This window comes from Alosa sapidissima, chromosome 14, assembly GCF_018492685.1.
Source record: "Alosa sapidissima isolate fAloSap1 chromosome 14, fAloSap1.pri, whole genome shotgun sequence".
Lineage (NCBI taxonomy): Eukaryota > Metazoa > Chordata > Actinopteri > Clupeiformes > Clupeidae > Alosa > Alosa sapidissima.
This window is the reverse complement of record NC_055970.1, coordinates 17,916,457-17,944,076: the sequence shown is the minus strand read 5'-3', so window position 1 is coordinate 17,944,076 and position 27,620 is coordinate 17,916,457. Positions and strand designations below refer to the sequence as shown.

At 46.6% G+C, this 27,620-nt stretch overlaps 1 protein-coding gene across 3 annotated transcripts in view; it reads right to left on the bottom strand.

Moving 5' to 3' along the window:
- Positions 1-27,385, bottom strand: part of adamtsl3 (ADAMTS-like 3) — a 108,152-nt gene extending 80,767 nt beyond the window's left edge. For all 3 annotated transcript variants that reach the window (XM_042061906.1, XM_042061907.1, XM_042061908.1), the window contains exons 1-3: positions 27,096-27,385; positions 26,207-26,325; positions 15,213-15,332 (exon numbers count right to left, since the gene is read on the bottom strand). In XM_042061906.1, the coding sequence (XP_041917840.1) occupies positions 15,213-15,332; positions 26,207-26,311 (225 nt within the window). In that variant the 5' untranslated portion in view covers positions 26,312-26,325; positions 27,096-27,385. The remainder of the gene's footprint in view (positions 1-15,212; positions 15,333-26,206; positions 26,326-27,095) is intronic.
- Positions 27,386-27,620: the final 235 nt, after the last annotated feature.

Genomic DNA, 27,620 nt, shown 5'->3' with positions numbered 1-27,620 from the left:
GCCTTGATAAGGCAAAGAGCAAAAAGCAAGTGCAGAAAAAGTGCTCTGAAGGACATTCCACTTGGTCTCTGGTCTCTTAATGATTTTTTTTCCCTTTCTGTTTAGGAGCAGAACTAAGTGCTCCCCTCGCTCATAACTTGGGTTATTTATGGCTTTGATCAATGAGAGGCACTCCTTGGGCTCTCCAGAGAACTAATTCAGCAGGGGTAGGAAAAAGCAGCAGCCATTTGCCAGACTCAAATCAAGAGGATTGAGAGAAATTATAGGCGTCTGATTTAGCTTGATAGGAAGAGAATCAAAGGACATGTTTTTTCCCCCCTCTCCTCTTTTGAGAAGCTTTAACAAATTATCACAATTCCAAGCATGGGAGTTTTCACGTTTTTTTTTCACCCCCATTTTAGTCCATTGGGGTAACAAAAAGATGGGAGTGGGCCTTGACGGGGACAAAGCAGGTGTACACACTGCCCCCCTCTGAAATGTCCACTGTCTAACAAAGGCCGCCGCTGGCTTTTCCCAGGAGGGGGCAACACGGCGGAAAATCTATGCAAGGCTCCCTTTGTTACATGGCAATGGTAATCCATTTGAGCCTCCCTAATAAAAGTTAGTGACTGGTGCGGCGACTGGGAACGCACTGTGTCCCTGTCCGAGCAGGAAAACATGGCACTCCAGGGACAGAATAACCATGGTAACCTCTCGGTGCCCTCGTCCACGCCCAGCGAGGGGCGGAAAAAAAAAGGGACATTTTGTGTCTTCTTGACTTTTTAATTCGATCTGGCTGCAACTCTTCAGAGTAAGCAGCCTGTCACTTTGAACACAGACTGTGACACAGGGTCGAGTCGGAAGAGAGAACGAGAGAGAGAGAGAGAGAGAGAGAGAGAGAGAGAGAGAGGGAGGAGGAGGAGGAGGAGGAGGAGAGAGAGAGAGAGAGAGAGAGAGAGAGATTGGACTGTTTGATAAATCAGACGTCTGGCATTGGAGTGCTCTGGAACGTCTGATGCTGATTTATGATCTGAGATGACCCCTGCTTTTCTATCCCTCAAAGCCACAAGTTATTCACTCTGAGATTTTTAACAATGACAAAAGCTTCCTTTCTCCATATTGAGTCAAACCTGAGGCCACGTAATGAAACAGCTCCGATGTAACCTCGACCTTGACCGATTTCTTGTTCTGTTCCCCATCCATATTCTACAAAAGCAAGGAAGTCATCTGCCAAAAAGAGACCTACAAAACCATTTTATACAAGCTCCAGGAGCATCCCGTCGACATGAAAAAAGGCATTTCATCATTTGGAAATCCACAGAGCAGCCTTCTCCACAACAAAATATATAGACAGCATGTAAATCTATCCTGCACTTGTTACAATGTGCAACTCATGCCCCGGTGCAAAACGACTCTCCAGGTAAAAGCTTCCATTGGAGTTTGAAAGGTTTAAATGGCCAGCAGGAACAAAACAATTGATCGTGATTCCATTTTGATGCTAACTTGAACGCTTTCCATCTTTTCCCCCATCCTGAAGAAATACGGCTCTGGGGAGACAGAGTCTCACCCCTGTCAACCGGACCATGGTTGTATGTGAGAATTCCACCCCACCTCTTCAGCAGGCATGCTCTCATTCTTGGTGTTTTTATAGAGTGTGCAAATTTGCAGTTGCAGCAGTAGTTCTGCTAATGAGTCTACGGGGAGACAACAAGCTGTGATTAGTTGGTTGACTTCTTGTGGGCCTCTCCCTCTCCCTCTCTCCTCTCCACCGTAAAAACATCAGAGGCTGTGATTAACGGCAGGTGAGATAGAGGATGGCAGCGTTTCAAAAGGTCGACCCTTGCTGCAAGCCCCTTCTTTAGAGGCCTATCATTATATTCCGGAGCTCGCCACATTTTATGATACAGTACAGAGAGATATGTCCTGCTTCTTCTCCTAACACATAAAACTTGGATGAATCATAGGCCGAATTAAAACAATATCTTCACTTTTAGAGACTCGGTGTGCATAGAAAGGGGGAGTTGGTTTGTGTCTGCCTGTGCTTGTGTCTATGTGTGTGTGTGTGTGTGTGTGTGTGTGTGTGTGTGTGTTAGTGAGAGAGAGAGAGAGAGGAGAGAGAGAGAGAGAGAGAGAGTGTGAGTGAGTGTGTGTGTGTGTGTGTGCAACTCCACAACTCCAGCTTGGACTTTTCCCATTTGATTTAGCAGGTAATGACTTTCGCATGAGTTACATTTTTGCCCTTGTTAAGACGTCTTTGTGTGATTCCCTGGCAGACAGTCCCTTTGTGCATGCGTTCACCTCTAATTGAGGCAACCCTCCGGGGCTTTATCAGATCTTTCCAGTACACTCAGAATCAAGAGAAATTCCTGACTGGGCCAGTGGAGTCTCTCTGCAGAGGAGAGGTGCTCGCATGTCTCAGACGTTCACAAACTCTGCTATCGACTCTTGTTTTCTAAATGCCTTTCTGTAGTAGAAAAATATTCCCTTGCAGGAAGACTTTGCCTTGCTGCATCAGGCTGATCCTGGCTCACAGCGAAGTGAACTTGCATTCAGGCCACACAGTAAACACGTCTTGTCTTGTTTTACTGTGTGGTTTTTTAACGAGCTTTCTAGCCCTCTAAATTCAAAAAAGAATTGCCAAGCTCCTCTTAACATTATAACCAGCGCCTGTTCGAATGGTCTTAATCAACAGCTTAGTTGAAGATTAACATAGCAAATGTGTTGAACAGCCTTTGATGTGCATGGAATACAAATCAGATGAAATTATACCTTAATGATACTGATTTTGGAGAACGTTAATCTACTTTATTAATCTCACAGCCTTATACAGAACATGAAGGTTTTAACAGAAGATATACATCACGTGATGGTGCACCGCAAGTCCTCGGGCAGTCATCAGTCTCCCTAATGATGGCCAAAGAGGGTGCAAGGGCCTGGGAGGGTCTGGTCGCCACACACCTGTTGTCCAGGAGGAGCTGGCTAACAGGGGAGACCTCCCCACCAGCAGAGAGTTCTTACAGGGAGGGGCACTGCTCCCTCGCCACCCCTTGTCTTCACGGCTGACTTACTGAAGAACCGAGTGAGCGAATTCACACATGTGCTTCTATGTGGCCGCCGCTGTGGTGAATTTACTACCTTTGGAGAACTTGAACCCGAGCAAATTACACAACAGGTGTGCAGCTGTTCCAGGTCCCTGAACTGACTGTCCCGAGCAGGTCAGGCTTTACTCAGTTCCTGCGCTGGAGTAGAGGGCTGAACTCCATTCACTCTACATCATGCACAAGTCCTGTGGAGAACTCACTAGGAGCCAATGTTTTACTCTGGTAACAAAAATATATGTTCAAAAAAGATTTCATAAAATACTGCTTTCCCTCTGAAAAGGAGGGCGAAAGAGGAAGTTTCGGGTTTGAGACATCTTAGACGGCCCTCATTTAATTTACAAAGAGCACTAATCTGGAATTTGATACTTGGGAAAACCAAAAAAAACATTATTTTACCTTCATGCATCAGTTTTTCATGTGTGCTTCTTAATATAATACACGTGCAATCCATTACTAACCCCCACAAGCCCCCATGTCTTACATCAGCAGTCCAGCGCTCAAGGGGGAAAAAATGAAAGGTCTTCAAAAGTGTCTGCTGTATGGCACACTCAGTACTACAGGAAAAAAATGTACTCTGCAACCTTACAATAACATCCAGTCATTATGCCACAGGCTAATGCAAGAATAACACTGGTCTGATTAATAGAGACAGAGGGAGAAGTGGACATGACAAGCCCCTTTCTGCTGATAATACACCCGCCACATTATACAAGGCCTTGGGGTTGAGCACAGAAAAGTACCCTTTCTTTCGTTTAAATAGCATGCAGGTAGAATGGCAGGAGTATGAGAGCAGACTTATGCATGCATGTACAGTATGTATGTATTGGTATGCGTGGTGTGGTTTTGTTTGAACTTTATGTGTGCACAAACAAATGTCTGAGCGTGCGGGGAGAAATGGAGCTTTAATGAGGATGTCATTTTGACATGGCTGCACCCCGACCCACACACACACGCACACACACACTCACAGACACAGGCACAGACACACACAGACACAGACACAGACACACACACACACACACATATACATGCACTTACTGAAACGCACATGCAGTGGTATGCAGCGAACCCTTTATCAGATTCAGTGTCAGTGACAGAATGCATAAACAGTCTGTAGTTGTGGGGAAAGAAACCAATATGATGAGATGTGAAGGGAAGAGGTTCACAAGTAAATAATTTGTTTGTCACATTTAAATACATGTTATACATGATCTGAAATCTATACTAAATTACTATATTTTATGGTGTAGTAGTAGTATTAGTCCTTTTTACTATGATTTAAATTCTTCGTAAAAAAAAAAACAGCAATAATATTTTGCCTACTTGAAATGGAGTCCTTGGTTAGTCCTTGTCCCTACAAAGTAGGAGTCTTTGCTGTATGTTAAAACCACGAAACAGCAGAGAGTACAGAATATGTTAATAGGCAAACTTGCATAATTATGATATGATGTGGAGATGCTCTGCTTTTCAACTTGCTTCACAAAATAGCAAACCCTGGATGTGATTTTGTGCATGATCATTGAGCATAGCATAGAGGAGGTGTGTGTGTGTGTGTGTGTCTGTGTGTGTCTGTGTCTGTGAGTGTATGTGTCAGAAGTCAGAACTTTCTCTTTACACACTCCTTCCTAACTGCTATTGGTGTCATTCCAGATGTTCCAGCCTCTGGCTGGCAGATGACCCTCGGGCCATCCTCTCTTCCTCTCCCAGTAACTTTACGGCCTGGATCAGGCAGCAGGCCAGCACTGCAGCCAGCAAAGTGTTAAAAACAGATGTCAGGGGTGATCATTTTTAGATTTGTCAGGGCACAAAGCAATTTGTATGTCTGCACTCTGTCATGATGGTGTGTGCTGCCAGCACACACGCGCACACACACACACACACACACACACACACACACACACACACACACACACACACACACACACACACACACACCGCTTGCATGGCCCTATACATGAACACTCACACACTCTCACACACACTCTTACACACACACACACACACACACACACACACACACAGAAGGGCGTTAAAGCATGGGATCTGTCTTGCAGATGGAGACAAATTTGTTTTCGCAAGCAAAAAGTAATAGAGAGATGTCACAGGTTTTTTTGCCACATTAGACACCAAGAGTGAAATAGTTGAAGTGTCTTGTGGGGGCAGGTAGAACGCATCACTGATGAGTGGAGAAAACAATGCGTCGTCTGTTGAGCAAGAGAGGAGCTGAGAGACAGCCCTAAGTAATGTGGCACCAGAGACTGTAGCCAAACACCATCCCTGACACGCTGCACCATGGCTACGGCAGCCGTTTAACTCAATGACCGCGACGAATACACACACACACACACACACACACACACACACACACACACACACACACACACACACACACACACACACACCAGGATGTGTTGGATAAATGTGTGAGATGTAGATCTAGTAAAACAAAGACAGATGGTAATGAGACTGAATTACTTGTTTCTCGGCTTTTCAAAACCGTAGAGATGACACAATTATTTTGCAACAATGCAAATGAAAACCTGAACACCACATTTCCTGACAATGTCCACGGTTTCAGCTTACCACCTGTCTAGACTCTGTGTTGCTCAGGAATAAAAAATAAGCACTGTCTCCATGTTTAATAGAGTAGCTGCTAACAGCTGCTGCACTCCCTCTAGGAAATCTCTTCATCAAAAATCGAAAAGACTTGCGGTTAGATATTCGCTCGCATTGTGAGTCAGCGAATCTAAGCCCAGTGTTGCTGACTCCATACTTCTCCCATACAACTGATGAAGCCAAGCATGTAACGCAGTAAACATTGATTCCTCAGGTATTAAGGCTCTCACATCAAACGCTTCAGCCTATCGGATCGGGCACATGCACAACCTGAGAGTTTGCCAAGGTGGGACTGTGAAGGTGACAAGTATGTCTGTGGTGGATGACATCAGCCCCGCACCCCCCCCCCCACACATGGGGCAGAGAGTCTGAGAAGGAGCTCTGTTGCAAAGGGCAGGACTCTCCTGAGTACCAAGCAGAGGCGGAGGCAGGCAGGGGGGCTAGGGTAGTAAAAAAAACGACACCTCTCGCTAATTTCTGCACAATGAATTAGTGTGCGCGCTGTCTCCGGTTACTTATGTCAAACGTTAGCAGCGGCGGCGGCATAGCCTCGGCTGCCCCGGTCGTTTCTTGTCAGACATTCCTGAGGATTAGGCAAATGGGAATTTGCATTACACGCTACTGAGAGCGCCGTCAACGCGTGGAGGTGTGCAGGAGACGAAAGAGAGGGAGGGAGGGAGGGAGAGAGAGAGAGAGAGGGAGAGAGAGAGAGGGTCCTTTGTGATGCAGCGGTGGTGGCAGAACAATAATCCCTGTGGGGAGAAGCCAGAGCGAGATATAATTTGGAATTATGCAAATACACATTAAAAATAGATCAAGGCGATGATGGGGAAAACAGTAGGCAGGCAGGCAAGCATAGCCAAAAGCCTTGGGGAGGAAGAGAAAATCGCCTGTTTCAGCCATCTCCAGAAAAGAAAAATTGCAAGGTTTTAATTAGAGAAGATAAAGAGATGTTCTCAACAGAGGCACACTCTCTCTCTCTCTCACACACACACACACACACACACACACACACACACACACACAGACAGACACACACAGACAGACACACACACACACACACACACACACACACAGAGACACAAAGGTTATTTTCCACTTTTCTACTCTTAATGAAGTTTTTGTCCAACTGCTTGGCCCATTTTCACATCGATCGCCTGCCGGTGTGGACAGGGAGAAAATGAGAGTCGAGACCGGGCCTCCGGGATGCTCCGTGCTGTGCTAGGGCCTGGTCGGCGCTGGCAGAATAAGGCAAATAAACAGGAGAGGGCTCGGGTGAAGCTCAGAACCCATTTCCTTTTCGCCGGCCCGCTGGTCTCCCCAATCTCCTGAGCTGTGCTGAGCATGCCATCAAGGGATTTTCAGGGTGACTGCCCGGCTAACATAACAAAAAAAAAAGGAAGAAAACTCTCGAAAAGTCGGAAATCTGAACTGAAGCACAAGAGTTCCCAACTTTGGAAAAAGGGAAGCGGGGCAATCTGCCACCTCGCCTGTCTCCTCTCCCTAAGTGGACAGATTCCGTATTCTCCGAGGCCTCCACGGCCACTTCAAACCCCAGAGTCGTTGCTAAGAGTTGGGTCGTTAATTGCTAGCTCCTCTGCCGGCTCCTCTCACCATTGAAGCTTTCACTGTCAAGTGGTGTGAGGAACTGTTGTAGTCCTGCAAGAGAAATGGCAGGGACAAGAGAGTGCATAAGTGTACACATTAGGTACTTACACACTTGAAGGCCAAGGACAACACGGGGGCAACACACTTACGGGACTGCTGAGAGCTTTAAAAGACCACAAACTCAGCAGGATAAGAACTACTCCTCTCTCACTGACATACCTGTAGCTTTACAACCCATTTCTCCCCTCAGAAAAAGCATTTTCTTCACGTCTTGAGCCTGCCTTTAAACTCCAGTATGAGTACGGGTATGGGGAGAAATCCGAGAGTAAAAAATTATTAAGTATCACTGCTCAACCATTTCAGGCATAAAATGTCTATTGTTTTTCTTCCAGTGAACAATCTAGAATTTCAGTTGTGTGATTAGACAGGATATAGACCACCCATGAGATGGGGGAGAGTTTTTCATTCCAACTGTCTCTCCACTTACGGGTGTCTTGTGCTGACTCACTGTACATAATTGCGATTATGATAAGTCTGGGCGTCGCAGTTTGGGCAGAATAAAACATGACCTGTTGATTGCACAAACAGGGATCCGTGCTGCCTGCCTTCATCTTATATATAAATAGCTGAAGCAGACACGCCACAAACCGCAGTGTGGCTGTGGTGAATTAAGTTTCAGGCGCATGTCACCTAAAAAATAAGCACCCAAAAAGCCATTAGCCATTAGCCGCTGACCACAGTTTCCCTTTAGCTAAAATTAATTATTTCAATCCCGGCCTATCCATTAAACGGCAGTCTGCCTGCGCAGTGTCAGTCTTTGTGTGCCGAGCCGTTTTGGGGACGCTGGGCTCATTTAGTGGAAACACTGCGCCGCTGTGTTCTCCAGTGCCAAAGCTCGGCTGGCTCCCCTCTCTCCGCTCGCTGCCTGGCCAGCGCAGGTACCCCGACCACATGAAAACCCATTAGATGGGTGACGGCTGTTTACTGGCGGGCGCTGGTTTACGCTCGGGCTCGTTTGGCCTGCCCCGTCGCCACCACTCCCGAGGCCTGGCCAGAGGGCTGCTAGGAAAAACATGTGCTTTATCTATTACCGCTTAGCCTGGTGTCTGAGAGGGGGCCGGGCCTGGGGGAAGGATGGGGGGGGGGCAAGCCCCTCATCTGTGGCTAACCTCAAAAAGCAGCACTGGGATGCCATGGGCTGCTCTCTGGCACGGGTGAGGGCTAACGTTTCGTGGGGCCTCGCACGAAAGGAGCTCTGCAGACTCACTTGCGTGGCACTCTCGGAGAGGGACTCCACCTTGCAGTGGTTTTGAGCTGCAAGTGCTTTTCACATCCGCTGACGATGGATGGATGCGTTTGCCGACAGCAGGCTCAAAAGGAAGTCGATGGCCACGCGGACCTGGGGAGGTATTTGCGGTCCCGTAATAGACTCGATGTGGCTTAAAAAACTTGACTTGTGTTTCGCTCAGCGCACAAACATCCCGCTGAACTTTCAAACGCATTTGCTCTCTCGCCGTTTCCCCCTTTGTCCCTTAAACCCTGCTCAACGGCGCACTGTAGCACTGACGCCGGATGGCTGCAAAGCCAGAACAGCTGCCTCGGCAGAAAAAGTACAGGACAACACACACACACACACACACACACATGCACACACACACACACACACACACACACACGCCTATTTCAGCACTGTCCTGGGAGGGCATTTGATAGCCACATGGTAAGAACGGTGAATTATCAGAGGCCGAGGTGAAGGATGCTGGGAACCCCTTAGTGTGTACATACATATGTCCCGCTGTCCAAACACCAGGAAGTCATACGTCTGTTTACATGACTGCCGTGCCACTGGCAGATTCCTACAGTAAATCACCCAAAGGCTGCGCTTGTCCCAGCGCCAGCAGATTTCACGGCCTCTTGGAGCGAGAGAGAGAGAGAGAGAGGGAAGTAGAAAGAGAGAGAGAGAAAGAGAGAGATAGAAGGAGAGAGAGAGGGAAAGAGAGAGAGAGAGAAGGAGAGAGAGAGGAAGAGAGAGAGAGGAAAAGAGAGAGAGAGAGAGAGAGAGAGAGAGAGAGAGCACGTTCCTTCTCCAGCACGCAACCACAACGCCTTCGGCCACTTTAATGGCATGAATGGGACTTGTCACAGGCTTCTCTGCCGCAACGTCACGGCCAGAAAAAGCGGACCAAGGTTAGAATAACACAGGCCCCAGCAAGAAAAAACAGTTTTCCAGGGAAACAAAAATGTACCTGAGCAAATGGCTCCCAGTACTGGCTTCAGTAGAGTCGGAGCGGAGGAACTCCATAAAAAAGAGCTTTGACTGGTAATGTACCTAGAGCCAGCTATTAGAAGCGGCTTACCAGGACAGATCGACCTAAATTCCATGTAAGTCAAGATGTTCATATTAAATCTTTCACTGATCTACCTACAAGGCAATTCTCCAGGTCCTCGGTCTTGACTGTCCACATCCTATCACGAGTTTGTCTGAGGAAATAATGCTCATTTGACATGTGACTCAAAACATACTTGAGGTTAACACCATCCATCTTAACTCCGTAATATGAGGCGTGAAAAACCCATGACAATATTATGAATTATATACTTACACTAGTATTCTTGGAATGAGAAGTACTCTTCCACGCAAGCAATATGTGCTGCTAACGTCGGTCGACTGCTGTAGGGGGGCTATTGTCTGCATCAGTAACAGAGGAGAGAACGATGTTTTTCTCATGAGCAAATCTGCAAGCCAGGGTGTGTCAACCCCTTTCCAAAACAGGTAAATTATACTTTGTAGTATTCCCTAAACAAAAAACCCTGTTGTGAAAAATGACTAGGAAATGAAATCCACTTGGCCGCTTTGATGACATGAAGTTCAATAAGTCAATTCAATTCATTTATTGGGCAATCCATTTTACTCCGGAGTATTTCATCTATTATCCCCCGGTACCTGCGAACCTTTCAGTGCTCATAACGCAGTAGCATCAATGAGAGGATCTCTCTCTCTCTGTCTCTCTCTCTCTCTGTCTCTCTCTCTCTCTCTCTCTCTCTCTCTCTCTCTCTCTACAGTTTGTGATGGTGGTGGGCCTGGACTGGATGCCAGGCAGGAAATTCATAATGTCTCTTCTGAGAAGCTCAGCAAATCGAGTCATGCAGAATGCAACGTGTTCATCTCCTGTCACCCAGTCCGTGTGCCGCTGAAGAAACAGCCCAGTCCGTGTCATCTCCGTGGCTGGAACAGTATTGCAGTCATTCCTGACAGAGCTAGTCCTCTCAAGTGATATTTCATCTTAGCTCTTCCAAAAAAAAAGGCCACCGAGTTCACCTAAGTTCATCCTCCTCGGAGTAAGCTACGGAGATCCGCTCTCTGGCGGGGAGTGTGATGTCTGCAGTCATGGCTTAAACAGAAATATGGGCCGTTTTATCTTGTCTGTCGTTATCTCGGTGACTTGAACAATAACACATTCACTGAGAGCAGGATATGCAGCTTTTGCAAAGGAGTGGAGGAGTCCTTTGTGCTGAAAGGGGCCTCTGGGACGGGTGTAGCCTGACAGTGATAGGGCACAGCGCTCGCTCCTCTTTGCCCATTACGCTATAATTCACGTCAGATCCACTGGGCATGAGATGACCATGGGGCAGGATTTCAACAAACCTCTCGACCCACCCCGCCCCACACCACCCCATCCCAGCCCCAAGCAAGTACTGAGCCAACGTGCTGAGTAGGGCTGGGCGATAAAACGATCAGCAATATGTATCGCAATAGACATGTAACCGATATCAATAAAAAAAATAGGTTTGATAGAATATTCGATAATTAAAACGTTGTCCATAAATAAATAAGCTAAATATAGCTTGCATTGTAGCATGTACAACTCTACCAGAGTAGGCTATAGAAGTAGGCCTTAGGGCTGGGCGATATGGACCAAAACTTATATCCCGATATTTTGGGGCTGATTGGCGATATACGATATCGATACGATATTGATATTTCAAACAGAAAGAGCGAATTGCTTCATATATTCACTCAACACAACAATTTTGACAACACAGCCGGTTTTAATTATATTCATTTCAGACTGCTCTAACAGAGCTGTGCAAAAAGGTGTAAACAATAACATATACCAATAGGCATACAGTTGCTCTGAGGGCTGTGCAAATAACAATATTCGGTCGACAATAAAGGTAACACAAAACGCTACCGTTAAAAGCCAATATAATAAACCAATTGGCATACAGATAGAGCTGTGCAAATAAGAAAAAAAGTAGGCTACACAGCACATTCCTGTTTGTAAATATTTAACTGCACAAGGAATAGGGCTGGGCGATATGGACCAAAACTGATATCACAATATATTTTGGAGCTGATTTGCGATATACGATATATATCGATATTTTAAACAGAGAGAGCTAAGTGTTTCGTATTCACTCAACCAGCTTTAATTAGAATGATTTCAGACTGCTCTAACACAGCTGTGCAAAAAAGTGTAAACATTAACATAGGCCTACAATAGGCATAGGCTACAGTTGCTCTGATAAAGCTGTGCAAATAACAAAAGACCAAAAGTTGACCCTGACTGACAACGCAAGCCTACATTGTACTGCACAATGCAATATTTTGGGCACAAAAATATTAATTTCATATCAAATATATGATATTGTCACACAATGCAGTTTTTTTTACCCATAAGGGTTTGATAGGGCCTAGATGACAAGCAAATGTAGCCTATGCTGCTATCAACAACAAAAATAGTTTTAAACAATTAGGCTACTTAAACAACGTAACTGAGTCATCAAGAGTGTGATAGACGCTACCGTCGTTTTGTATGCGTTAATTTTTGCATGTTCCGGTTCGTAAGAAAAATCCCTATGCACGATTGAATGGGGTTTCAGGAATCATAAAAAATTATGACCCTAACTGCTCGCGAGTCCCCGCGTGCATATCCTCTTAATAAAATCAGCGACTAGGTTGTCTCCCTGAGGACTTTAGATCTGCTACTGTATATCGCTAAACGCAAGCATTCATCAGTGTATTTAAATTAGCTAGGCTATGTACCAAAAATTACATTTTACCGTGAGTCGAAGAGCTGTAAAGAGTGTTGTAACTTAAATCTGCGTGTAGCCTACAAAACCGCTTGGAGCTCCAGTGGAATTTTGATTTCACAACGAGAATTCTCGGCTAGCCATTGATGTGCCGACAGAATAGGCATCAGCATCCTCTGATCAAGGTAAACAAAATCTGACTCAGTGTCCGTCATGTTTGAAAGTTTGTAGTGTTGCGAGGGAGAACGTGCACACGCAGGGGCACAGTTGAGCAGAGCTGCGGCTATCTGAATGGTCTGAACACAGAAGACCAAGTGGCTTTGATAAAATGGCCCATTATTTGACATAATACCGGTATTACGATATTGTCTCAACTACATATCGTTTTCAAAAATATATCGGTCGTAGTCGTAATACCGATATATCGCCCAGCCCTTGTAGGCCTACCTCAACACAGACTCTCAATGAGTCATTGCCCCGTGCACTCTCTCTCTCTCTCTCTCCCTCTCAACAGGCGCATCCCTCCTCATCATGCAGATGTAATCCAAACATTCACAATCGTGCAAGAAAACTATAATAGCTAAATTGCTATTAAATTCTATTAGCATCATTAGCATGCTGCACGAATTTGTTCAAAACTGTTGCATTCAAATTGACTGCTAAATTCTAATAATCTCAATCGCGATGCAAATGGAAAAGTATTTTCCAAGACTCAAACGGGCCTGTCCCAAGGAGAAAAAGTATTCATTTGAAACTTAAACACACGTGGGGAAACTGAACAGTCTAACCAGTAGACTATGATAAACTAGCAAATTAAGCTAATTTGTTTACAATATTTCCAGGTTTCAAGCAGTGCTGCTTTTCATTCAGACTTATGTGCACATTTATTTATTTGAGTATTTTTCATGATTATGTTGCTATTTCTTTTCCCCGTTTGCTTTGATTGATAACTGGTGTTTAAAATCAGAGGAAGGTTAAGTTTAAAATAGAAATGTTTAAATTGAACTTTTTTCCCCCTTCTGGTCCTTATCTGAAATAGATTGTTTTTAAAAATCAATAATTATCTATATCGACTGATATGAAACACTTATATCGTGATAGAGTTTTCAGCCATATCGCCCAGCCCTAGTACTGAGAGGCTGCTGGAAATTGCCCTGACGCTGCTCGGTTTTTGCTGATGAAGCCAACACACCCTTAACTGCGCGTCGTTCACTGGAGGATCTAATGGGTGAACAGAAATGAATAATTTGTTAATAAATGACGGAAGCTCCGTTAGCCACGCTTATAGATCGTCTTCTTCAATGTGCAGCTGGCCAGCACTGCAGTAGAGAGACACTTGTTTCACATTTCACAAGGTTCCATCGCTGGCAAAAGGTTATGCCACAGAAATTGGGGATTTTGTAAGGAAATCTCCATTCCTTTGTGCTAGTAAAACTCGCACAGAGCCCTCCAAATCCATTTATATCTCTTTATATCACTTTCTCCGGTTTAGTATGCTTCTCAGACCCATTGCTACATATTTGAAATTCACAGACAAATTTAGTCAAAGTCATATGCATGCAGTGAGGCCCATCTGGTATCATTGTGAAGTTGGGCTCAGTTAGTTAGCTACGACTATACGATTTCTCCAATAATGACATTTTCTGAAAGCCAAATAAACCAAACAAATTCAGATATATTTCCACATTGGGGAGATTACGCAAACCAATCTCTGAAATTTAATTAAGACTCAGCCTCACACCTCGTTGCAAATCTGCAAGGACAGAAAAGCTGCGTTGCTTAGGACGCATTGTTTTGGGCTTCTGAATGATCATCTGTGTTTCATTTAATGGGTGAAACGCTCGAGCTCCAAAATCTACTCTACGCAATACACCCACTCACACACTCATCTGTGTAAGTGTGAGTGTGTGTGTTTGAGTGAGGGAAAGAGGGAGGGAGGGAGAAAGAGAGAGAGAGAGGGAGGGAGGGAGAGAGAAAGCAGAGGGACCACATCTGCCCACTGACTCAAACTCCAGCTTACTCTCTGGAGTCTCAGTCTCTCCTGTATCAACGCCCCCCCACCCCCTTCACACACACACACACACACACACACACACACACACACACACACACACACACACACACACACACACTGCAATGTTCTCATAGTGAGCGCTATATAAATCAGCAGCCTGGTCTGGCCTTAAAGAGAGAATGGACTGTGCAGGAAGAAGCAGCGGAGAGTCAACATCTTCCACTCTCTCCGCTCATACAATGACACTATTGTCCAGTATTTTTAACACTGTCAGAGAGCACGCCTAGCCTGGCAGAGCTACCAAGAGAATGTATCACTGGGGTCACCAGACATCTATAACCGCCATGCAAATAGAGAATAGCCATGTGCAGATCAATAAGCCATTAACTAAATTTTCCGAACAGCACGGGCTGTCATCTGCGGGTTGCCTTTGATACCTAACACTCTGGGGGCGTTCGAGGCGGTGAATCAACGAACGTTTTTTGATGGAAGAGAGAGGAGCGCGGTGTGATTTCTCTCCCGACGTGCCGATCTGATCTTGCTCGGAGCTGTCAGCAAGGCTGTCACTTTCCGTCTGTCCAAACAAAAGGCTTTCACAGGGCTGCATGGGCAAGATGGCGTCAGCGCTGGGGCGACCTCAGGGGCGGCCCTGTTCTGCTTGTTTGCACAGAATTTCTGCCTACTGTGCCACCCTACTAGCCATCCATCGTGTGTATGTGTGTGTGTGTGTGTGTGTGTGTGTGTGTGTGTTTTTTTAGGGGGGGGGGGGGCAGTGAGATGACGGAATGGGTGCAGTGGTGGCTCTGCTTTTTTAGGTGGAGGGGAGTGGTGGGGGGTTGGATGTAGAGAGCTTTGCTCACCTGATCGTCGGAGCGGTAGGTCAGAAGCTGTTCCCCAGTCGTGTCCTCCAGAAAGCTTCCCTGGGGCGACAGCGCAAATTCAGGAAGGAAGTAGGCCGTTTGCGACTGGCTCGCTCCCGTCTGCAGCAGGAAACAAACAACAAAAAATAGAGGAATAGAGAAAATGACGAAAAGAACGAAATGACATCATCGAACGGCTGAGACATTTGCAGACATTTGACCTGTTTATGCTTAAATGGGTTCCTAAAGAAACTCAGGCAAAAACAAACACAAATAGCACATGATGGAATATATGACGATCATCTGCTTGGACATGCTAGTGATGAAGCCTGCAGAAACATAAGGTTTGAATCTGTGTTGATATAACCGATGATAGGGAGTTTCAAAAGTGCATGCATGAATGTGCACTCAAATGCACACGGGTGGGTGTGTGTGTGTGTGTGTGTGTGTGTGTGTGAATGGAGATCGTATAAGCAAAGTGTCTTGCAACTTCACATATGACACAGTCCATGTGTCCAGACTCCAACCCTTATTTGCATTAAATCACAACAAGCCTCTGTTGTGGTTCCCTGAAACGCACTCACTGCGCTGGAGAGGCGGCACATTGCATTGGACGTATATCTGGCTTTTGCACGCACAGTGCAGATGTGCTGAGTGCATTGCTCAGCTGCATGCGGTCCCTGTCCAAGAGCATAAAGTCAGTCCGCTGCAACAGCCCATAAATCATAGCATTAATCGCTCCAATATTCATTAGTAAAGCCAAAATTCTGGACCCAGCATGTGTCGTCAAAAGAGCCAGTAAAAATCATTTTACCAGCCCTGTGATTATTGCAGTGCGTGGCGCGCAGGGAGAAGGGCTAGTCTTCGATAATCCAAATAAATCTACTGAGGACAGTTGACAGTTTATTTCAGCATGAGCCTACTGACTAGATTCCACTCAGGAGAACATTTTGAGCAGAAAACACAGGAATAAAACAAAAAGAACTTGACAATGCTTGGTTTCCAGAATGAAATTCCTTCTCACAGAGGAGAAATCAAGTTATGTCAAAGCGCACACTCCCCAAACAACAATAATCCTCGAACAATGACCGAGCTGTGCTAACGGTTACTCAGGAGGTGATTCACCAAGCCGGGCCCACGCAGCTCACGGCTATTAATAATTAATGGAAGTACTGAGGGAGGGAAATAGAGACGCACCAGCTCAAGGGAGTGAACTTCCTCCACTGCACTCAATACAATCAGGCATTTGTAATGAGCACCAAAAAATTCTGGCATCGACACTCACACAGACACAAAAAAGGCGACCTTCCCTTCCACTCACTCTCTCTCCCTTCCTCTCTCTCTCTCTCTCTTCCCCTCTCTCTCTCTTTCTCTCTCTCTACTCTCTTTCTGTCTGTAGCGTAGTGTGGTGTAGAAGACGTGCGACTGGTGTCTATGAATACATTTAGCACTGGCTGGCACAGGCTTTTAAAAGCACTTAGAGCTCAGAGGGCCAGTAGGCTGCCTGGCACGTGCTTCCATTAGACCTCGGCTTGCTTTCATCAGTGACATTGTCCCCCCACTGACAGGCCTGAATTAACAGCCCCTGCTATCACTGGGGCCGCGGCCGCCTTCTGTTCCAGGTGCGGGTCGTGGCACTGTGATAAAGTCGAGAGGATGCTATCTGGGGCCCTCTGTCCCTCGGAGTGTGGTGGGAGACTCCGGGCCGGGGCTTTAGAGACAGGGAGGGTGGGGAGGTGATGGGGTGGCCTACCAGCTGACAGGCCTGAGCCTCATGCCCTCCTTTCCTCCTCTTGGGAGAGCCAGACACGTTTTTCCCCCTGCAAACTTCCACCCAGACTCTTGCTCAGCCTAAACAAGCTCCATCTGATCCCACCCCACCCCCACCCCCACCCCCGCCCCAGCGCTGGGATCCGCCCCTGACAAAGAGCCCACTCCCTAGTAGTATTTCGGGAAAGGAAATAAAAACAAGCAGGCCATTCATCTTTCCGTTGATGACACCTGGAAGCTACGGCGGCATTCTTCACTCCTCTGACACCTATCTGACCAATGCAAGCCCTCCAGTCAGCACAGCAGCAGAGAGAGGGACTCCCCAGTAGCACTCATCAGGAATGGAAACCAGGAGGCCTGACATAACAACACCTCCTCCCTCCCAACCCATCTCACAATAAGCTCCATGTGTGTGTGTGTGTGTTTGTGTGTGAGGAGCGGGGGGCACACTGTCTGAATGATCAAAGTGGCCACTGCGGTAACGTCCCATCTGTGGTGAAGGGGGTTTGGACTGGTGTGCTCTGTGTGAAGTCTGGAGCCTCGTGGCCCAGAAAGGACTCTGTGTGTAAACTCGTTGGATAGCACAGCAGCGCCTGTGCTTGTCATTTCAGCTGAGAGGAGCGCAGAGCCAGGGACATTTACAGCACGCGCACAGGTGTGCACCACTCTGTACACGTACACAGTGTTTTCTATTAGCAATAGTGTTTCCAGAGCAGCGACTGAGCTAAATAAAAAAATACAAATCCGTGGCATGAAGTCTTGCAGTGGGGATAGGAGGTGAAAAGGCGCCATATGCCCAAAGCAAAAAAAAAAAAAAAAATGTCTCAATTCTTCGAGACAAAATCTGGCTCTTGGGACCAGTGTGCACAAGGGTCTGGCCAGGTCTGCCGTTTACATAATGCATGCCTTTACCTCTGTGGAGCAGTGGAGAGCCCAGCGATTTGTCAGCCTTGGCAGAGCGGGTCATTTGTCCGCCGGGAGAGCTTTTGTCCCACATCTGGGTCGAGCTCTCTGCTCGCATTCCCCCGCTGTGAAGTCAGCGACCGAGACGTTTTTCGCCGGCAGCCGTAACGGGCCCAGACCAGCCACAGAGAGCAGGATGGTCTGTCCGATCGCTAATTGAGTTTACGCACCTTCTCCAGGCGTCTGGGCAAACGTTGCCCCTTTCTGAGGGCGCGGAGAAGCTGCTGTTACTTGCCGCCACTGGAGGGACATTAAGTCATTTCAGTAAGGGGGTGCAAGGGGGGGGGGGTGAGGGGGGAAAGGATTACGCAAACAGATGACACGTTGGGCTTGCCATATCCCAGTGCAACCGAAGCGAGCAAGCCAAGTTATCACCAAGGCTCCAGGCCTTCAAGTTTCAATTAAGACTTCCCTCCTGAATGGGGCTGATTTTGGGGCGAGCCCGTCAGCTGTTCTGCTTGGCTTGTTATGTGGCGCGGCACGGCGTGTCTAGCCGGGAGAGGCCAGGTGTCTGAGGCAGGAGGCCCTTCTTTGATCTTATTGTGTGAAAGCCTATTTTCTCCGAGCAGTCAGGCAGCATACATAACACATTTATTCACGATTTACTCCAACTCCAGCCAGACAGGGGAAATAGTGTATCTACCCCCAGCCAGTCCCCGACTAACCTTCTGCGCACGCACACACACACTCTTTTCCCCAGCCCACCCTCTGTGTCCATGACTGGGCCATTCTCTCGAAAACAATATTTGGATTTAAAACAGCCCACCCCGCCTTAATTGAACTCCCCATGACTGAATGCATTTTAGAATTGGTGCATTAAAAAAAAAACAGAGACAAAAACAGAGAAAATGAAATGAAGGCAGCAGAGAGAAAGGGGAGATCAGGAATGGAGGAGTGCTCTGGACCGAGGGGGAGGTTTATCAGCGCGACACCTGTAGCAGCAGCACCCTCTCATACTCCCGGCACTAGCCCAGGGGCGACGCAATCAGCCTGGCCGTGTGTCTCACAGGCGCTGGAAACACTCTCACTTCCAAATAAACACAGCTCACTTCCTGAAACAATTAAGAGGCACTCAACAACATGAGCTGCTTGACAGGACATTTGAGGCTCTTACCACTGTAGGTGTATGTGTGTGGGAGAGAGGGAGAGTGAGAGAGAGAGAGAGAGAGAAAGAGAGTAAAGAGAGAAGAGTGAGCGAGAGAAAGTGCCACTGACAGCTTCAATCAGACCCAGTGTCATGCTGACAGACGTCTAATCTATAGACCGTCCACTCGAGGGCTGTAGGAGCCGAGGGCAGAGGTGCAATCCTACATCACACAGACACGGTGCACTCCCTAATCCTGCCCCTCGGCCTGTCAGGGGGCAGCTGGAGGTGACAACATTGACGCCTCGTTCACAGGAAAATGCGCCAAGCTCCACTTCCAGGAGTCTGTGGCGGCGGCGGCAGCAGTCAGATTGACCCTGTCGGTCAGAGAGAGCCGTCGGGATGCTACAGTGACAGCTAATCCGTTTGTCCTCTGGGCTGTGTGAGGTCGCCAGCAACGGCTTCCGCATATCTCCTCTCCCCTAACCTGAGAGGAGGGGGGGGGGGGGGTTCTAGACTCGGAGCCCAGCGGGTAGAGTTGGATTTACGGCCTTACGTTTAATGGTCCTTTCATCCATAACTCAAAACATCAATACCACCCAAAGTAAAGGAGCAGGAGCAGGAGAGGAGAGGAGAGAAGGAGAGAGGGAGAGGAGAGGAGGAGAAGGAGGTGAAGGCAGAGAGAGATATATACGTCTCCTTAATATCGTATTATGCTTGGCAGGAGAGCCCTGAATCCTGTCCAGTATTCTGGACGACTGATCGGGAGCAGTGGATGGAGCAGTTATGAAGTACCCTCGTAAAAAAGAGACATGTCCACCATCTGTCCCTGCCGTGTGTATGTGTGGGAATATGCTTCTACATGTGAGTGTGTATATGACTGGGCCTGTGTATAGTATATGCCTGTGAGAGTGTGCTTGTTTGAGTTCATGTGTGTAAATGTGCGTTTTTGTAAGATACAATGCCTGTGTGCATGAGTACATGGGTATGTCTGTATGTGTGTGTGTGTGTGTGTGTGTGTGTGTGTGTGTGTGTGTGTGTGTGTGTGTGTGCATGCAAGAAAGAGAGGCAGAGAGCAAGCAAGGCAAAGAAAGAGAGAGGGAGAGAGAGAAATAGAAAGAGAAAGAAAGAAAGAGAGAGAGAGAGTGAAAGAGGGATAGAGAGAGGGAGAGAGAGTGTGCTTCCTTCTTGGAATCACTGCATGGACAGTAATATTCTCCAGAGGAAGTGAAATCACAGCTCCCCACAGGGAAGTGCTCTCATCTCTTCCTCCTGTGAGAGAAATGGGATGTGTAACAGGGGATGTGAAAATTGCACTGAGCCACTTCTGACTCCGCCTGAAGAAATCTCTCTGATGCCGCGTGTTGCCCATGACTCACCATCGATAATAAAGTGGCCAAAACATTAGGCTACCCACAGCTAGGGCGGTGAGAAGCCTCGGCCAGAAAATTAATTTCTCCCACTGGCTCACCTCAGAAATAAACATTTGCTTATTTGAATAAAACGCACCAAAAAAGCAAACCAAACTAATTAATCATGGCAATGGCTACAGAGCTCAGTGCACAGCGCTCTAACTAAAAAGCCTTGTTTTTTCTTTTTTTTTTCAAATGCTCATGATAAACAATGCTTTTACAGCATGTCCTGGAGGATGAGCCCATGTGTGTGATTATACAATGTTCATCAAGGTTAAGTCAAAAGCAGCAGACGCAGAACAAAAGTAGTGTGGTGGTGACCACAGCCCTCCTCCCCGGCCTGGTCTCCCAGCCCACACCCCGACGCTACAGGGCCTCCACAAGATGGAAATCATATCTGATGGCAATCAGAAGGCCCGGCTCCCGCTCCCCCACAAACTGCCAGGTTAGATAGGGGGGCTCCGGACAGCGCGCTGCCTCCAGGAGGCTGTAAACCGGCTACGAGTTACGACCCCCAACCACAGACTGCAAATCACGACTGCACCCCGCTGTGCGAACAGTGGCAGGCAGCGCCAGCAGCAGCATCTCACATCCAAATGCATTTGCATGCAACACGCGGGCCGGAGAGGGAAACATCTTGCACAGAGGCAGCCATCTAATAACCAAATAACAAAAACAGGGATATAAAACTACTGCTGGATAAGAAAAACACATCTGTAAATCAAGTGAAATAAAGTTAGATAGAAAACAACACACAAGCTTCAGTCATTTCATGTTTTCTAAAGATTTAAGACTAAAGTATAATTTGTTATCTTTTATTTAAAAAATGCATGGAATCCTACAGTATATGGTTGGCTTTAAAGTCTACCTTTGCCACGACTACCTACACAGCACCAATGTGCTCGGGGTCCATACAGCGTCTTTAAAAATGCATATCGCTGCTCGCTCTGAGGCCTTTTTGATAGGGAAATCAGAGAGAGCAGGGAGAGAGGCCGAGAAATGATTGCGTCCAGCTGATTGGCAGAACGCACCGTGCCGAAGAGGCTTCTCTGTTTACAGCAGTGGAGAGTGAATGGCCACACTGTAACTGTCTATGAAAGAGCCTTTCACTCAACCTCTGACCAGCTCCTTGGCCTCACCATGGGCCCTGAGCAAGATTGAGAGAGAGAGAGAGAGAGAGAAAGAGAGAGGGAGAGAGATACACCATATAGTGAAAAAGAGAGGGAGAGAGAAAGAAAGAGAGAGGAAGAGAGATACATCATATAGTGAGAGAGAGAGAGTGAAAGATTCCAAGCGATAGAGCAAGGGGATAGAAGGTAAACGTTTGTGAAGAAAGGTAGATAAGTGATCTTTTAACCTCTGGCTGAAGCGGCGAGCTGACTTTGGAGCCGAGCCAGAGCAAGTGAACCTTTAAGGGCACGAGGTGCAGAACTGCACCCTCACCACCATATAAAGCCAAAGCAATACCGACCAAATTAGGTTACGACGCAGTCAACCACGGCCAATATTTTCTCACTAAACAATAACACACCCCCCCACAACAAAAGCTCACACATCTTCTCAACTCAGATTCCGTGATGAAGACACTGCAGCTGTGGATAAGGTAAAGATGCCGCGAGATTATCGGCCTATCTCATCCGACTGCCTCGTACGCGGACGAGATCACAATGGCATAACAAAATCACACTAAGCAAACAGATGAGTAGCGCAGGCAAGTCAAGTCTCACTCCTGGTTCACTCACGGTCACACTGAGTGTACGCGTGAGCAAGGATGTGTGTGCAGCTCGATGTCTTTTTTTGTGCTACTAATGACTAATAGACTCTTGTCAGCTCTGTTTGATTTGAAGCAGGCAAAGCAGGAGAGTGAGAGCGAGCTTCACAGCCTGGCTTCGAGCATCTTCGAGCAGGCTCTCTCTGTGTGCGTGTGTGTGTGTATGTGTGTGTGTGTGTGTGTGTGTGTGTGTGTGTGTGTGTGTGTGTGTGTGTGTGTGCTTGTGTGCGTGCATGAGTGTGTGCAGTACAAGAGCCTAGAGCTTGATGTGAGCCATGTGTGCTTCTCTTATACGTACGTCTTTGTTATTTTCTTGGTCTCTCGAGCCTTTGTTTTCTGAAGAAACATATCGATATGTTACAAATGATTCACGGCTTTATCTGTAAAATTGCAGCTGTGGTGTTGGGTGCTCCAATAGAAGAGAGAGATGCAGAGCATCGGACTTGTCTTTGCCTTCTGCAAATATTGTGGCTTAAATTAATCGCTAAAGGAAAGTGAGGAATGAAACTTAATAAAAGGCACACATGAAACTCAAAAAGAGCAGGATCTGAATTGCACAGTTAATGACATTCCACCACTAATGAACCCACAACTGAATAATAAACATATGTCAAACTGTGGATAAATAATGACAAGGCACAAAGCCCTTTCACATGTGTAGTCAAAAAATCATTATTTCAACACATTCTTCTCCTGGTTAAATTCCCATTTGGTCCATTGGTCTAACACTTGCTAAAATCATGGCAATGGCTGGGATTGGGAGTATACTTCCAGAGGACTGAGGAGCTGCTATCACTGACAAAAATCAACTTTTGGGGAAGTCCACTGAAAGTGAGCCACATTCTGGCTCACGCTCCCATACGAGTGCATTTTGCATGATGAAATCAAAGCCCTGCCATACAATGAGCCCTCTAACTGTAGAGGGAGTTCCACAGCATATAGCCACCCTGATATAAACCCGAGATAATGTCCATCTCCGAGGAGTCGAGTTTCGGCCTTTGTGGTGTTTCTGTGGACCACAAATAATCTCAATCAGCGGCGCTCCTTTCATGTCCTGTGCCTGGGCTGTGGAGAGGCCGACCAACGGAGTCTCATGCTGAGGCTGGCACTATAATCACGCAACGTCTGAATAAGCACACCATTAATGGAGTTCCACATTGGATTCCTCAGCCTCTCACCTATACAGAACACTTGCGTCGCACAGCTTTGGTGTTTACCAGGGGTGTTTCACTACGCTAATAGGCTAATTCTGGTTTACCAGTGCGGCCCCATCCAAGCTGTGTGGAGCGGCCAGCACACCCATTGCCTCTCCTTCCTGTTAGCCCTGCCCAGAGGACATGCCTCGAGCGAGGCACTTCCTCCTGCCCCGTGCTCTATTTTAAGTGACAGCTGTTCAAACACGCCGAGGCTGTGCCACCGTTTCTCCCCCTTGCTCAAACAACAGCCAGGCCCACACTTTCATCCAGCTCCCAGACACCTCCACGAAGATCTTCACACCATGCCGAACATTACAGCCCTGGTAGGTTGTACACACACACACACACACAGACACACACACACTCGGCCTGACCCCAAGGGTTGCTGACATGCAGGCGCGGTGTTTGTGCCAGTGTTGACAAAAGAGAAGGGAGGCTTTCTTGGCCTGCTTAATACGCACTGAGTGACCTGATTCCCTGTGCTACTGAGACAAGGTGTTGATCACTGTGCAGCTCACACAAGAATTCCCTAATTACTTGTAAAACTCTTCCACAGAGAGATGGCAACTTTGTGTTTCTTAGCTTCAATTATTATTCAGACCAAAGGGAACCTTGAAGACAGGGAGTTGACTGAAAATCTTTGCACTAGTGAGACATTGGGGGGGGGGGGGGGTTGCTAAATAACCACAATGCAATACAGGATGGGGCAGACCACAAAAGTCACCATGATCTCCAGGCAAGAAATCTGTCTGGGATTCTCAAACACTAAGGAACCCCTTGAGGAACCCCTTGAGAAACTGCAAATAATAAAAGCAAATCAGACAGAGGGGCTAATCCAACATCTGCTTGTCATAATCCATGCAACAAGCCAAGCGTGACCTGCCACTTCAGACCTTATCTGCCCTGACTCTGCCTCGCAATATGTCCTTATTTTCCATGACATTTCCCTTTGAGTTTGTCCATAAAAGGGTAGAGACAAATCTCCTCCTGGGAGATTTGTGTCCAACAGGTTTAAACATAAAGGTCTTGAGGAGGCTAAAGGAATCCTGGGTGGGAGGGTGTGAATGAGGGCCGCCCCTGTTAGCTCTCCGCAGAAATCTCTCAAGCACATGAGCCGCCCTGACAGCCTCTTCTGAGTCGGTTGGGTCACTCGCCAGCGGTGCTCGCTCGCTATAGCTCAGGAGGTGGAAGCGAAGCGGCCATCCCAATGGACAGTTTGAGACGTGAAGCAATCTAAAGTCTCAAACAAAAGCACCATATGCTTCTAGTCCTGGGGGACCGTGAAAAAAAGCTACAGCACTCACAAAGCCATGGCACAAATGTGTGCTTTAACGCTGCTCGAGTGTTTGCGCTTGAACCAGCACAGACTCTGGCCTGAGGAAACCAGGGAGAGCCTCTCTACAGGGGTGATTTGTCTCCACTCCAGAGAAGCCTGCTCCCGCCACAGGTGGGGCCGGTGAAAGAGATTCTGCAGGTGTGGGGTGGAGGAGAGGACAGGAGAGGAGCGGAGTGGCGAGGGGGCAGCTCGGGGAGGAGGAGGGGGTTAAAGAGCGGAGCGAGGTGCAAATTGTAAGTCCAGATGAATGGAGAGGGTGGGAAAGTGATATTGGAAACACCTGTCTTGACACTGGTGCTGCTTTTCGTTGTTGAAACTCACAGCCCATTTAACAGCCCTGTGGGCCACTCTCAGATGGACATAAATCAAGACAAAATGTTTAGCGAGGGGAGAGCAAATATTATCTTTACAGATTATTGTGAGAGTTGTGGAGCATACTTGCGAAATCCCTTTTTTAAATCTAGGCCAGGGAGCAAAGTACTATTTCAAAGAAATGTCTCTTCCTTGTTCGAGCACAATGCAGTGATAGCATAACAAACTTTCCAATCAGGTATAGCGAAATCACCATTTTCTCCAGCAATCAGCCTAGGTAGGCAGTCGACGTGGAAAGAACAGCAAGTCTATACCCTGCATAGGCACACAGTCCAATTTTCAAACTGACATTTGCCACATGCTTGAGAATCCATGTCAGTGGAAAAGATGACAGAACGGCGACAGGAGTATCCCACAGAAATATTATCCTCTGCACTCTGGACCGCAATCATGCCCCACCAGTACCTGGTGCTAACTTCAACTCCATCGTCTGTCTGTTCAGTCCATAAAAAGATCAGAGAGTTCTCTCGCTTGCCTGCCTGCCCTGAGGAAACTATCCAACTTCACAATTAAAAGGTGGGCTCAGGTTTCAGTGTATTCTGGTCACACACTCACACACTAACATGCCAAAGAATGAGCACTTCATTCAGAGCCTCGACTTACTAACCTGCCATTTGCAAAGTGGAACTCTGCAGCCTATTGTGAGATTAAACAAGCCTTATGTTTCTGCCAGCTCTTCCATTAGGTGCTGCGATATATTTAGCTCTCTAGGCAAAGGAGTCTTCTGTCTGCAGTGGTGTCATTCTTTAGCAAACTTACTGCACTGACAGACTACTGTCATGCTAGCCTTTTTTCTGTGACTAGATCACATCCTATAGTATACAACCATATGTGGCCCTGACATCATTTTTAACAACCTAGCTAATAAAAAAAATAATAGCCTACTCGGAATAAATATGATTTTAGTATCTTGTGTACTAAATACATAACACTGCTTTCTATGGTCACACTGTAGAGATAACAAGCAACTGAACCTACTGTATGATGGTTTATTGCACAGTGCATTCGCTGTTTAACTAGGTAATGTATTGCCATCAATTTCCAGTTAAAACCATGACATCTAGAAGTAGCCTATACACTTTGACCATACCTGGACAGTAGAGATGATCAGGAAAACAGCCAGGTATATCCATGTAAGAAACACCATATGACCCATGGTAACCTTTCTGTTTCTGGCAAGAGTGTGTATCAGCATTGCAGAACCTCAACCTGAGGAAAAAAACAAATGACCTCAACAATCATTATTAACAATCAATGAGGCTCACAACACACACGTTTTAACAGACACGGGAATGAGCACTAACTCTGTTTATATATAAGAATGCATCCATACTTAATGTAGCACACTGTTTGTAATGATAAACTTGCAGCATTCAATGTAAAATGCTATAGCTTCTCAATGACATTACACTGCTGTCCCTAAATGCAGAGAACGCAGGCATGGTTCGAACACAGCTTTGCCTCACTACAAGGTAGGCTACTCCTGTTGAACCCCAACTGCATTCTGTGCTGATACATCACCATGCGTAACGCGGCAAGGCGATCAAAGAGTCCCATCAAAATGAACTTAATATTCTGAATATAACATTCAGAACAACCGTTGCAATATGTACGCAATTTTTTTTTAACTGCAACGTTTTTGATGTTTAAAATTCACAGCATTACACTGTTCCTTGGATGACAGAAAAGTAGTCTATTGCTGGGCACCTGTTTTTTACACATTTCAAAAGTGTGCATGGCAATCAACATTTATGATCTTGGATATTGCGCAGCGATATGACACCATGCGAAAACGTAGATATGCTGCGATTCGTGTTCGTGTAAACATCTACCTAGAAATTAACTGGTAACCCGGGCATGATTCAATAAATCCAAGTCATTAACAAAGACAGTGTTATGTGTAGCCATTAATATCGCATCAAGGCTATGCGCATTCCGAATTACAAATAGAAGCAATAACAGTCATGACAGACGCTTACCTTCTCTCCACGGAAAATTCATGAAGAAATCCACATTTCTATTTAATATTTTACATCACTTGTTTTAAAAGCACAGTAAACATATTACATCGTGAGTTAATGCATTCCTACGTTCGCCTATCAACCACCTCGTTTGCTACAAATTGACACAGGTTCGTTTATTTTATAGTCTATCTGACAACCCTCGTCGTAGGGTATCGACTACTCGCGAACTTCTCTATCGCTCGCTCGATGTTGCGAGTCTTCAGGCAGAATTAAAATAATGAAGTGACAGAAGTTTGTGTGCTGCATACAGCTATCCCGCTAGGCGTCCCATGATCAGCACTGACGAAAAGTAACATCAAGGGGGGAGAGGTTGGGGTGGAAGAACAATTAGACCAATAAGATTTCTATCCTCTCTTTTTGAACCATGCGGTCGTCTTTAATCATAAGCTGTTTTAATCGTCGTCATTAGCATTTATAAGCAGAATGAGCTGGCTTTGTCATACCGACATTTGGTGGAGGGGACAGGTCATACTTGCTTTT